At 46.3% G+C, this 13,799-nt stretch overlaps 1 protein-coding gene across 1 annotated transcript; it reads right to left on the bottom strand.

The window, feature by feature from the left end:
• Positions 1-832: 832 nt before the first annotated feature.
• On the bottom strand, positions 833-7,956 carry MCIDAS (multiciliate differentiation and DNA synthesis associated cell cycle protein). Its single transcript, XM_033164742.1, has 7 exons — positions 7,923-7,956; positions 7,040-7,227; positions 5,467-5,550; positions 5,276-5,348; positions 3,784-4,001; positions 1,938-2,048; positions 833-1,562 (listed from the first exon to the last, which is right to left on the bottom strand). Exons 1-7 carry the CDS (start codon positions 7,954-7,956, stop codon positions 1,137-1,139), a joined length of 1,134 nt encoding a protein of 377 aa, XP_033020633.1. The 3' UTR covers positions 833-1,136.
• Positions 7,957-13,799: the final 5,843 nt, after the last annotated feature.

The following is a 13,799-nucleotide window of genomic DNA, read 5'->3' on the forward strand; positions in this document are numbered from 1 at the left end:
TTACCTTGAAGCTACAACCACCACCACCCTGCCAAACACACACACACTCCTATGAGCAAGTCCCATAGAACTCAGTTGGGCTCATTTCTGAGTAGACTAAACATGCATAGGATGATTTTCATTTTCCATTCTACAGATACGGGGGTTCCCTAGAGCCTGCCAATATATCTCCATCTTGTGCATGGATGGTATTGTTTTGACTATATAAGTAAGGGAACTCACACCTGAACATTGAAAATAGAGGAAGCTCTTTTTACAATAAATCAGCTATTTTCTCTCTTGCTTAAAAATGTATTTTAGGCAAAGACAATGAAAATCGTTAAGTCTTCCCAAGTAGCTTTGGGACACTGAAAAGGAAACAAGGTCGCTCCTGTTAAACCACCGATTCCCAACTAGTAGATGGTCAGGCGGAGCAGGGAGAGAATTCTCATCAAAATGCGATCACAGAATTGTAGAGTTGGAAGGGACCCTGAGGGTCATCTAGTCCAACCCCCCTGCAATGCAGGAATCTCAACTAAAGCATCCATGACAGATGGCCTTCCAATAAAAGAGTTCACCACCTTCCAAGGGAGTCCCTTCCACTGTCAAACAAGGTCTCATCAAACAGTCCCTTCTCATCAGGTCCTACCCTCTGGAGCCAATGGATTCAAGTTACAAGAAAGATTCCAGCTAAGCATTAGAAGAACTTTATGACAGCAAGAGCTTTGACAGTGGAATGGGCTCCCTTGGAAGGTGGTGAACTCTCTTTAACTAGAAGTTTTTAAGCTGAGGTTGGATGGCCATCTGTCATCAAACAAGGATTAGTGAATATGTTACAGAAGTCTACAGGACGTGGCTTCCAATTATGGAGTGCAATCATGGGCCAGGAATCCAAAACAGAAAACGTGATTAGTAACAATAAGTTTGGCATCAGCTTACTTAAGGGAGGGGTGCAGAGAGTGCTCTGTGTTTGTCTATTTTAAACAGATGTCTGGACTTCCAGCTAAATATTAGCAACTCTGGTTGACATCAGTCAGCTGTCAGCAGTAGACTCCACCTGAAATGCCTTGGCACTACGCAGGAAGATGAGCGGTTCTTTGGCAGGAAGTCACTGGAAAGAGAGGCAAGTGTAGTCGTCTGATCACATCCCTCTTTCATCACCTGGGAACCCATCTAAACTTGTGGCCCCCAGTAGCTGTCCTGACCATAAACGCATTGCCTTGGGGGAAGGCCAGCGTCCTAATGTTACAATGCTCATTGATGGCTGTCGTGAAGGACAACCCTTCCTCAAGTTCACTGCCACTGAGGTCCAGGGAACTGTGGCTGCTGCATGTCTGCAAGCCCTGGAAAGCACCGTACATGTGGATTGTTTCGTTCTCTCCCCGAGGGCGCTTTGGGCTTCTCTTGTCATCAGCGGACTGCAAGGCCGCGTTGCATCTGTCCGATATTTCCCGCAAAATTTCATTCACTTCCATCTGCTCCTCCTCTTGCTCAGCGATGGTCACCTGCTTGAGGCTCCTCTTGTTGGGGCAATTGGCAAGGGAGATTTCTGCGCTGTCCTTGCACTGCGGGATCATCAGCTTCTGCCAAGAAACAAAGATATCAAGCACTCTAAATCATCCAATGCATGAGTGTATGCCAAGCTGGAAGGGGGGGGGGAATCAACAAGCCTAATGTTTTTTAAACCAACAGCACCCCCTACAGAATATACTGCTAAAACCCTCATACTCCTGAAGGATATAGGATTGTGGATCTGACATAGTTACAGCACCACAGAATGACCAGGGTTCAGCTCCTGGACCTTATTTGGTACCCTGTGGGGAGATGAATGTGCCCTTGGGCAAGTGGAGAGACAAAGGAGGTTCCACTCTCCCCATGCACCAGCAGCAGGACTTCCAGATCAGCAGGGGCAACTGCCAGAAAAGATGCCGAATTGAGAAAGACATCCCAATACTTACATCCAGCACAGAGGCAAGCTGCTTCGCTTGGCTGGCCAGTTCCTTCAGATGAATATTTTTTTCCTTCAGGGAAGCAATTTCCTCCTGCTTTTGAGTCAATGTCACTTGGAGCTGTCGGGAGATTAATAGGAGGTGAAGTTCTGAAAGTCACTGGAGTACATAGAGTGATCTACTGAACCAGCCATCTCCCAATTTGGTGCCCTCCAGAAGTTGGATTACAACTCCCACCATCCCTGATCATTGGCGAGGCCGGCTGCGGCTAATGGGGATTGCAGTCCAAAACATCTGGAGGGCACCAGGTTAGGGAATGCAGCTGGGGAATGTTTGTGTACTGGCAAACAGATGTCAAAAGGTTTCTTTATCAGGCCCTCTGGTGGGCCACTGTTAATGGCTAGTAGGCTGTATTCAGATCTGAACTGCCGCTTAGAGGAAAGTTTAAATGCATATTTTTTGTCAATATGCTCCTCTCATTCTTATACAGCAACCCACTCATTTAACTTTGCAAATACATTTCAAAAGCCACAACTGTGGGATGTTTAGGTGATAATTTCCAACAATCTTAGCAAGTCCTGCAAAATGCAATTTTACAGAGCGAAAACCCCAGCCAAAATGAACAGAAAAATCCTTTTCCTACTGGCATCCTTGAATGCATAATTTACACCTAACTGGGTTCAATAGATTTTGAATCTTATGTGAATTCCACTTAACCAGGAATAGCTGTGATTAAAGCAACCATTGCTTCCATTTGTTTATCATGGATAGTGGATTTGTTTACATTTTATTGAAAGCTATAGGAGACCCTGGATCCTTCTCCTGTGAACAAACTCCACAACTCCATGTGTTTCTACTCAAAAGGACGCTCCATTGAATAGAATGAAATTTAATAGCATAAGTAAGTTTGCAACCCTGCAGTAGGACCAATCCAAAATAGTTTTTGCAAATGAACATCTCAATCTACAAGTCATTTACTAAGCTATTCATATTCAAGTAGGACCCATTCAGGTTTTTCTTTAGACACAAGTGTCACTGAAACCAATGCAACTTGCTTTCATTTAAGTACCGTATATACCCGAGTATAAGCCGACCCGAATATAAGCCGAGGCATCTAATTTTCCTACAAAAACATGGGAAAGCTTATTGACTCACGTATAAGCCGGTTCACCTTTGCCGCTGTGGAGGAGGAGGAGGAGGAGGAGGAGGAGGAATGAGCAGCCCGAAAGCAGCCCTTTGGGCTGCTCCTTCCTCTTCCTCCTTTGCCGCTGTGGAGCTCACCCCGTCGCGGGGATTCGAACAGCCATTCTTCTGATCAGCAAGCCCTAGGGCTCTGTGGTTTAACCCACAGTGCAATGTTCCCTTGTGTTATACAGAGAAGGCTGGGATCCTGTCCTGTTTAAGCAGGAGCCAGGGAAAGTGAGCACCTGTGGGGTTTTAATACTTCCTTAACTGATAGGGTTTCTGCCTTCTGGGGTCTAAAGTTTGCATTTATGTAAGCAGTTCAGGAATGGAACAAGCTGCCTGGGGAGAGTAAAGAACCGCTGTTCTTTTACGCTTCTTAAGGAATGGTTGACTGGGGTGAGCAGGCGACAGCGGCATGAGTGGATAGAAGGCTTCTTTCTCGCCACCCCACACCGCCGCCTCACTCGAGTATAAGCCGAGGGCAGCTTTTTCAGCACAAAAAATGTGCTGAAAAACTAGGCTTATACTCAAGTATATACAGTATGTTTCATCTCTGTGTGCTGTTCCAACTTAAATCCATGTCATTGTCCTAAGTGGCTTCCTGCTAAGAAACCAGTCAGGCTGGCCTGAGAGTAACTTTCTCCCCCCATATTCATTTTATTTTTAATACCTGATTGTTTTCCACAAGTGCATCCCCTAGTGCTTTCTGGTTCTGATTTGCTAAGTCTTTCCAATACTGCTCAGTGGAAGAGATGTTTTCTGCATTCATCTGAGAGGCAGAATCGTCCTCTGCAGGCTGACGACAGCAAGGGCTGAAGGATCTTCCATCATCCACAGGGAAAGGAAAATCAGTGCAGTCCAGCAGAGGTGGCATCAGAGAGGATGGATCTAGGGAGACCAATAAGAAACAAGTGATACAGCTGATTGACTCCTTATTTGACATGCACAAGTCAAACACAAGGTGCTTTTGGGACAATGAATTGTGGCTTTGAAGTTTAAACGAACAGCAAACAAAGCATGAAGTAGTTTAAGATCTGCTTTGCTTTTTGAAAGACTAATTAGTACCCTTGCATGGAAGAGTGGTGTGCTGTGCCGAAGGCTTTAATTATTTCCCTTAACCTGTCCTTCCCTCCCACAGTAAATAGCAGCTTTGGTGGGGTTTGACTGGGAACAAGATGCAGTTCCAGACCAGTATCCATACTCCCTGCAGCTGCTTTTAACTTTGATACAAATCATGGCAGATTCTGATAATGGATATCCAACATCTCATCTAGTTGAACCTTTTGAAATAAACAAGAGAAGCCTTTTTCATTGGAGGCTGAAGATTGCCCACCTGTGCTTTAAAGCAAATCGCATTAGCCAGTCACCTTAATTATCACATGCATTTTAATTTTTATTGTGTTTTATGTTTTAACAACCACATACCACCCTTACATTTTATGATAAGATGGTATGAAATGCTTTTCTAAATAAACACCTAAAAATGCTGTCTAACAGAAATTTGATGCGTATTTACTCAGAAATAAGTTCCATTGTGTTCAGCTGAGTTTCCTTCAAGGTGGAGATGTATAGGTTTACAGCCTAGGGGTTTAAAAGCTTTAAACACAAACCCACACTGAGGGTCAAACTAGCTGTGGCATTGAGAGATCTATGACAGGATCTCCAGCTGATTTGTTTTAAATTCCCAATAGGCGAAAGGTTATGCGAGATCTGACTGGAAACATGGTACTGAGAAAGTGAAATTTAGTCTCTTCCCTTTCTCACCATTTTCCTAAGTTTTCTCTGGTGTCCTAAATTTGCTATTTGCATCAGAGGGCAAAACATATCCAATCACAGATCTCTCATCATGCCTAGTTTAACTCTTAGCCTAATCAATGAGCAAAAGTAGGCTATTTTGTGAAGTAAGTAGGATTATAGTGCTTAGCTGATTTAAAGATATTTATCAATCAAGAAGGATTCCCAGATTAAGTGGGTAAAAGTGTTTTAAAAAGACAAAAAAAACCCAATAAATACCCTGTTTACTTCTGAATAGACATGTGCAGGATGCAGAAACGCAAAAGTTTTAACCGGTTTTTAGGTGTCCGTACACTAAGCGTTCATCCTAAAACTGCCCTTTCCTCTTCGACAGGGGCAGTTTTAAACTAGACTCAGAGTATACTTGCCGGATATGAAGTTATCCACGGCATCGCGAAATTCCTGGAAATCAAACTCGGGCTCTGGCTGCAAGCACGGGCTCTGAAATATACAAAAGGAACGAGGCAGTTAGAAAAAAAAAACACTTCTCGATTCTCGGGTCCTGCTCGCTGCGCATTTTCTTCGGCAAATTTCAGTGTACGCACTTAATAAAACGCACCTGAAAATCCACTGGCCATGCTGAACAGTGGAGCCGGCAAGCTTGCACTGCCATGGCAAAAGGAGAAAGCAAGAGAGGCGCTATCTACGCAGCGGCGCCCAAGGAAGAGATGCAAGAGGAGCAACCCCTGCTGAAATATTCAGTGTAAGAAACAAGCTGGAAAATCCAAGCTCACGCTTCGCCACCGGTGCTTCCCTTTACTTCTCTTAGCGCACTCTCATTGGCTAGCCTCACCAGCCAATCAGATTCATTTGAGCGGGGCATTCCGCTAGTCCCGGGCAAAAATTAACCCTGAACTAGAACTGTATCGTTTTTCAGGTGGGACGTACTAGCCTCGCCCCTTGCGTTGGTTCAAAGAGGAGAGGATTCCTAGCAGTATAAGAAACAATCAACCGCTTAAACCGACAGTCCATTTGGGTTTGCAAAAGGTCCTCAGGCAGATTTAACCGGTTTCTGGGTTGCGATCTTAAATAGTTTAACTTTTTACCTTTATCCTCTGCATACTGCATTTTGTTTTATTGCTATGGCTGGTGGCTGATGCAAATAAAGATTCATTCGTTAAAAGAGATGAGCTAGCTTCTGCTTTTTTGTGGGCTGCATCCAAAGTGCTTTGAAACATTACATAGTCTGGTGGCGATTTTCTTTGGGGGGGGGCTCAGATTTCTTCCCAAATAAAACTGTCCAACCGTGCAATCATGCTCGCGTTTATTCAGAAGGAAAGAGCTGTGTTCAACGGAGGTTACTTCCTAGCCTATCACAAAAACAAAAACAAAGTGATGCGGAGCGGGAGTGACTTCGTCCGCGTCCCTTGCCAAAGGTAGTAGCATCATTGCAAAGAAAGGCAGCGCTTATGTCTCGGATTGGTCCTGTGCTGCAACCGGCATTTATTGCAAAGCACTGGAAAACAAGGGAAGCAGCAGCTGCATTGTGGATCCACACGATACACACATTGGTCCCCCGTCCCAAAGAATCATGGGAACTGTAGTTTGACAGGGAACTGTAGCTCTGTGAAGGGAAAACGTCAGTTCGCAGGATTCTTTGAGGCAAGTCACGTTCTTTGAATGCGTTTCAACTATACCTCAGGACCCCACTATAAACAGCGCCATTTCCGTTAACTGAGGTTTCCCGCTTCTCTCTCTCTCTCTCTCTCTCTTTTTTTAAAGACCCTGATTCTAGTGTGCTTTCATCCATGAACCATACAGGAAGGGCGGTACTTGCACCCAAATCAACCCCTTTAAGGCGCAATCTAGGGAGGTTCGCCTTTGGCCGTGTGAACCATGAAAGTTTGGTGCCCTCCTACTGTGGAGTGAAGGGGCACCCTTAGGGTGGCACACTCTGCCTGGGGTTGGGTCAGGGGGTAGTGCTACACATGCTGGCCTGCTGCCACCATGTGGGATAAAGGACGCTATCAGAGATGATGCTACTGCCAGACTGGTTGGCTTCTCCATGTGGAATTGGGTCTGGGAACATTTCCTCCTTGCAAAGTGTCTTGAGCCAGCGCTGCTTCTTCCCCCATCATAGCAGCGATCCAAATCAACCTCGACTTAAAAAGAGGACGTGATTATATCATCACGCATAATGGGTTGAAGAGCAGCATCACGTCTGCTTCGGGCCCAGGTCTGGGAAGCTTGTCATAAAGACCAAAGAGGATGAGGGGGCGACGGTTGTCAATTACCTGCTGGGTTGCAGCGGCTCTAGAAACTTCCTGCTGAAAGACGTCCGTGCAGTCGGCTAAGTCTTGCCAATCGATGGTCGCCAACGCTAAAAGGGTGGGGGAAAGGCAGGTCAGTGTTTATTTAAAAGGGCAGGAGACTGGGAAGTTTTTTTAAAAAATGCAAGAAAATCATGTTAGACTTTCAGTATAGAAACGCAAATCGTGTGTGTGTGTGTGAACTATTTCATTCCAGATTAACCAGTCTTCTGGTTGTGTCGATTCCTGGGACTAGATGACCCTTGGCGGTCCCTTCCAGTTCTACGATTCTATGAAATACGAATTGCTAACGGAGTAACTTTAGAAGTGGTCTCTTCTCAAGCAAGGCATCTGCGGTAACTGTAAAATCTAAAGTGCAGGAGGTCATTAGGGCAGCTCCTCTAGCCACGCCCCCAAGAGAGTTAAAAAAAGCAGACAGCTCTGTCTCTGTACGCAGGCACATACAACAGCGGTACAAAGCATACTGTTTAATCTATTAGGATCATAGTCGCTGCAAGCCTACAGGTAGTTTCCATTGAACCCTGGATGCTTACTTCCGATCGCATAGGTGGTAGCCAACCAACTTTTACTCCGAGAAGAACTATTGGAATTAATGGGTCATGTCCATTGTTTTCAGTGAGTCTACTCTGAGGAAAACTAGGTGAAATACCACCCACTGAGCTCCAACAAAAGATCCACAGTCATCTGAAACACAAATCTTTAGCTTTTAATTCAAAATGTAAACAACCTTGCACAGAAGAGTTACCATTTAAATGGCTGGCATTAAGCAGATACGCCATGAAAGAAAAGGAAAGAAGTAGGCAAGCTTGATTATTTTCCTCCGTCTCTTGACTTTCTCTGCTAATCTGACACAAATATGAAATGCTTATTCTCACCACATTCATCTGTCAGAACAAGGTTTTCCCCACATTAATTATTATGATGCCCCAGCATTTTACCTGCTGGGGGGGGGAGGCAATTTCCGAGCAGTGTTCTCTTACGTTTCCCCTGCATTACATCACGAACTGCGATACGAAAGAGTTAAACGTACTTTAAAAAAAAACCGCACTCACCTAGATCTACAGAATCCGGAGTGGGGTCGTTATAAATGGCTATTGGGTTGCATCTGAGGTTGATATTCCGTGGCACCTGCCGGCAAACAATCACAAACAACAGCATTAAGGTTTCAAGGTTTCTCTCCTGGGCTGGGCACATTTACTTTAGAGAAAGTGAAGCGCCTCTGGGGACTTACTTCCGAGTAAACATGCAGAGGGCTAGGTCGGCATAATCCTTTGAATCCTTACTACTGGGTAAAAGTACCGGTACTTAGGAGTGTGTTGTAAGGACAACCTTATGTGGACAGGGCATCTAAAACAAAAGGTGCCGGGGCTTAGTTTTCCCTGAAAATAGTGCCCTTTGCAGTAGAAACACCTCCACCTAACTGCAGGTGGCAGCTGGTGGTTGTTCTGCAGGCAGAGGGCTCTGCACGTGCTCAGAGACACTCCTTTCCCGGCTATTAGTCCCCATCTTCTAGTGGTGGTTCGTTGCATATTGGAATAGCCTTTTTTCTGCTCGGGGGCGGGGGAAAAGGCACTTGCTCTAACCGCTGGGCGACGCTGTCTCCCGCCGCAGAACGGCTGCTGCAGGCAGAGAGTCAGGTTTCCCCAGCGTTTATTTCTGCCAAGAGCAGATGGCGAGAGGCTCGTCGGTCGGGCTTCGCAGCCTCGCCTTCTCCTTCCAACGCACCTTTCTCTCTGCTTTACTGCCCGGCTTTTTGCCCAGCCGCTCGGCCAGATCCTGCACCCTGTTGGGGCACAGGCTGCCGCAGGCCTGCCTGCCGCCGCGGCTTTGCATGGCACTTGCTCGGCCGGCTCGCTGGGCTCGATCTGAGCCGCCCTTCGCGGGGAGCCTGGTCGCCTCTCTGGGGAGGAGAGAGACGAGGGGAGGCGGGCCGGCGGCCGATTGAGCGCCGGAGGTGGCGCCTTCGCCTTGGCATGCTCCAGCCTGGCAACAAGGGAGCCCAGCCCAGCCCAGCCCTCTCCCCTCCTCTCCCCTCTGGGATTAGACCCAGCCGCCACCGAGGCCGCCGCGCGGAGCCCACGCGCCAAAGTGCGCCCTTTCGCCAGGCATTGGCGCCGCGGCCAACCGACGAGTTGCTTCAGATGAATTCTCCAGGGACGGGAGGCCAGCCGATCGGGACTTCAGTTGTCCCCAGGGCTCAGTCTGCCCTGGTCCTCACACCCCTAGAGACGGCAGGGTGCCTCTGAACATGTGCAAAACACCTATTCCCACCTCCTCCACCACCACCATCCGTTTTCACACGTGGAGCTAACAGAGCATAAGAACAGCCTGCTGGTCAGGGTTGCCAACTGGAATAAAATATTGGAGAGCCCAGGTAAGCTGCTTCCCACATAATTGATCACATGACATGGAGCGCACATGCACGCACACACACAATTTGAATGACAATGGCCATCAACTTTGGAGAGGCCCGGCCCCCTCAGATATTTTATTGGGGAGCTGAAGGGACCTTGGCCCCTAGGAGTTAGCTCCTATGGTGCTGGATCCACCACATGGCTGATTCTCACAGTGGCCAATCAGAGCACAAATCCTCCCATGTTTTCCGGCAATGCATTTGGAAGCATTTCTACCTCCAGCTGTGGAGATACAGCATTGCGTTGATAGCCCTCTCCTCCATTAATTCGTCTAAGCCTGTTTTAATGCCATCCAAGTTGGTGGCCATCACTGGATCCTGGGGGAGCGTGTTCCATAGTTGGACTATGAGCTGCATGAAGAATTACTTTCTTTGATCTGTCCTTAATATTCCCACATTCAGCTTCATTGGACGTCCACAAGTTCTAGTGCTATGAAGGAGGGAGAAACCTATTTCTCGGCCTACTTTTTCTGTGCTATGCGTAGTTTTATCAACATCTATCATGTCACTTCTTACATGCCTTTTTTCTAAACTAAAAAGTCCCAAACTCTGCAACCCTTCTTCCTTTTTTAAAAATATATTTTTTATTAAATTTTCTGTTTTACGGTTGATAATATACATTTAAACAAGCTCAATCAATTACTTCCCTTCTTCTCTTTCCATAGTTCATTTTGTATAGCATAAATCCCTGCATATTTTATATAAACTAAATCGTTCAGTATTCCATTATCACTTCCATCAAAACTTGTTCACACTGTTGAATTTATCTTAATGCTGCCAATGTTTTCAAGTATACACAATTCCCCCCCCATATATTCAATAAACATTTTCCAATCTTCTTTAAATGAATGTTCTTCTTGTTCTCTTATTCCAAAAGTTAGATCCGCAAGCTGCGTATATTCCATCAGTTTAAGTTGTCATTCTTCTTTGGTTGGGACCTCACTCGTTTCCCATTTGGGGGCTAACAAAACACGGGCCGCCAACCCTTCTTCCTTAAGGGACTGTCTCCGCCCCATGGATCATTTTGGTTGCTCTTGGTTGAACCTTTTCCAACTCAGCCCAGCACAGTACTAGGAAGGTTTGCTTGGATGTACGGTAAGTCTTAGGAGTCTAGCGATTCCCAAGCTACGTGTTCTCACACAGGACTGGTGCTTTAAGCATCACTGAGCATCTCTTTGTGGTGGTTCAAAGTGCTCACAGGCATTAGGTGAGGTTTGATGGCTTGCAGCTACCTGATCCACACAGTTCAGCAGGATAAGGGGGTAGGGCAGACTGCAAGACAATTGAAGAATTGATTGGACCTTACATTATTGAGTTTGAGTTCCAACAGATATCAAGGGAGCTGAAGTCTCCCATGACTACCCCATCGCCCCAACTTTATGCACTTGGTGCCTGGCCAGTTGAAATGGCACAAATTAAGTGCATGAAAGGCAAAGAGCCTAAAAGCTCTTTCCACATCTGGTTTTATCAGGGCAGAAAGAGTGTGAAAGCTCTTCACCTTGCTTAACTTTTCTCCCAGGCTCTGGAGGCCATTGCAAGATCTCGGATAGCCCCATGAGATCTCACGCCAGCCCCAGAAGGTAAGGTTGCTTGTGCAGGGAGTGTAACCCCTGGTGTAAGATACAAGTCCCCTCTGCATCTTGGTTAGTTGGAAGGCCTTCCCACTCCAATAATTTGATGTGTTGCTACAGCAAGATTAGGGCCCCCAGCACCTTTCATTTTTAAAAATTAAGTATTGCAGGGCTAGATTCCACGGAGCTGCATGGATCAAAGTTTCCTTTGAGCCAAAATACAATAGTTTAGGTTGCATACACACTCCTGTTTACTCTGAATCCAGTGCACTCCCGCTGCCAGTTTAGGAAGCAGTGTATACACACATTTGCCACAATCCGTATCTACCCTGTCATTTCTTATTAAATACTGTGTTTTCAAGCGTTTCCTCGTAAACTGTCTTAAATAAGAATTGAGAAAAAGAATGTCCTTGCTGTACTTTAAGCCAGTAGTTCTGCACAACCTACGTATGGAGAGAGCAATTTAAAACTCGGTAGTGCAGGAGCATCTCCAGCGGAAAGTCATGCACAGAGGCTTTCTTTGCAAGCTGCCACTCACATTGTATATTGTGACATATGGCAAACAAATCCGTCAGGGTGTGTCAATGTATGCTGAAATGGGTATCGCCAAAGGTGTGACATAGGGCATCCATACACCAGGCTTGTCAGGTGCATCTGTTACAAGGAAACCTTGCACTACATAACAGGTGGTCTGTGTCCTTTTGCAAAAAAAAAAAAGGTGTGGGGGGGAGAGGGTAGTGATGGTAGTTTCTTTTGTGGTATACAAACCTGTGGAAGAAGTGTAATGAATCCCATTGGCTGTTGAAGCTGCACTTTGGTGCAAATGAATGAAAGCCAAAACACAACATCCTCTGGGACTGGCATCATTCAGATTCTCTTCTGCTGGCCTTATCTTGTCCCGAACTATTAGAAATGAGGTCTTGTATTTTCACACTGGGTGGTGAAAGACAATAGAAGGATTTGAACTCTGGTCCTGCTTTGGAGGGGAGGGCAGGCAGGCAGGCAGGCAGGGAGGACAGCTTTTTGCCTAGCACTGGCCTTAATATGAATTTGAGGGGTGGGGGGAACCTTCCCTGCAGAGGCAGGAGGAAAAAAGCCTTCCTTAATCTACTGTATGTCTCTACTGTATAAACCAGTGGTCCCCAAACTAAGGCCCAGGGCCCGAATCAGGCCCAATCGCCTTCTAAATCCGGCCTGTAGACGTTCCAGGAACCAGCGTGTTTTTACATGAGTAGAATGTGTCCTTTTATTTAAAATGCATCTCTGGGTTATTTGTGGGGCATAGGAATTCATTCATATTTTTTTTCAAAATATAGTCCAGCCCCCCACAAGGTCTGAGGGACAGTGGACTGGCCTCCTGCTGAAAAAGTTTGCTGACCCCTGGTATAAACGCTTAGGCTCTGGGGTGGAAACTCTAACCCTGACTCCTGTGGCACTACAGGAAGAAACATAGGGAGCTGCCTTATACCAGGTCAGATTATTTGTTCATCATACTTAGTATTTTCTTTGGCTCTCCAGGGCCTCAGGCAGGGGATCTTCATGGCACCTGCTATCTCATCCATTAGAACGGCAAAAGCCTACAGGGAATGGGAAGACTGCACTGGAAATCCACCTCCCCAGTGAGCCTGCATAGCTCTGCACACTGCAACAAGGTTCCCATTCCAGGCTACCTACGGAGTCCTGAGCAGGAGCACACCTCACTGGGGTTGGGGTCCACGGCAACATTTTCTAACAAGTCCCATTTGTCTTTTTATTGTAAAATACATTTTTACATGACACACAAAAGGGAAGGTGAACCAAGTGTGTAAGGGTCAGACTCCACATTACGAAGCCAGACCTGTTTTAGAACGGAGGTGGCACCAAAACACAGTAGTAGAGTCTCCCAGTTAGGTTTCAAGGCCAGAAATGACTCTGGGTAGGAGATAATCAGCAGAGGAGAGGGAATGAATGAGCGAAAGCAGAACATGGTGAAGATGTTCAGCACTCCCTTGCGGACAACCTTGCAGAGACTGCATGGAAATGGTAGACAGGGCCAGAGGGCAAAAGTGAGCAGAGCAATAAATATGAATTGTAGCATTGTACAATAGTCTAGTTTCTTCACACACTCACACATCCATCTCTGTCCTCCTTCCAGGAAAGTGAGAAGTACCGGTACTTGCAGAGTTCATGGACACATTCAATCCAGGGGAAGAAATCAGCCAGGAGGGTGCAAAGCAGGGCTGGTGGGAGGGTTGGAAGGCTGCACTTGGCCCCCAGGCCTGAGAGTCCACATCCTTGATTTTCAACATTTAATGCCAGGACATGGGTCTAACTCCAAAACTGCAATTCTAAACACATTTACTAGATGGTAAGCTTCCTTGGGCACAGGGGACTTACTTCAAAGTAAACATGCACAGTATTGTGCTGTAAGGGACACAATATAGGACTGAGTTGTTTTTAATACCTGGTGGTTGCACTGTTGTTGTTCAGTCGTGTCCGACTCTTCGTGACCCCATGGTGGTTGCACTAAACACAGTCAAATGGTGGGTGGGTTGAGGGATGTGTGGAAGTATGGTAGGCAGGGGGTGTTGCCAAATTCTTCCCCCCTGTAACCCTCAATTCACATAAGAGGAAACAGAAAAAGTGACATGCCAATGCC

Source organism: Lacerta agilis, chromosome 11 (genome assembly GCF_009819535.1).
Source record: "Lacerta agilis isolate rLacAgi1 chromosome 11, rLacAgi1.pri, whole genome shotgun sequence".
Lineage (NCBI taxonomy): Eukaryota > Metazoa > Chordata > Lepidosauria > Squamata > Lacertidae > Lacerta > Lacerta agilis.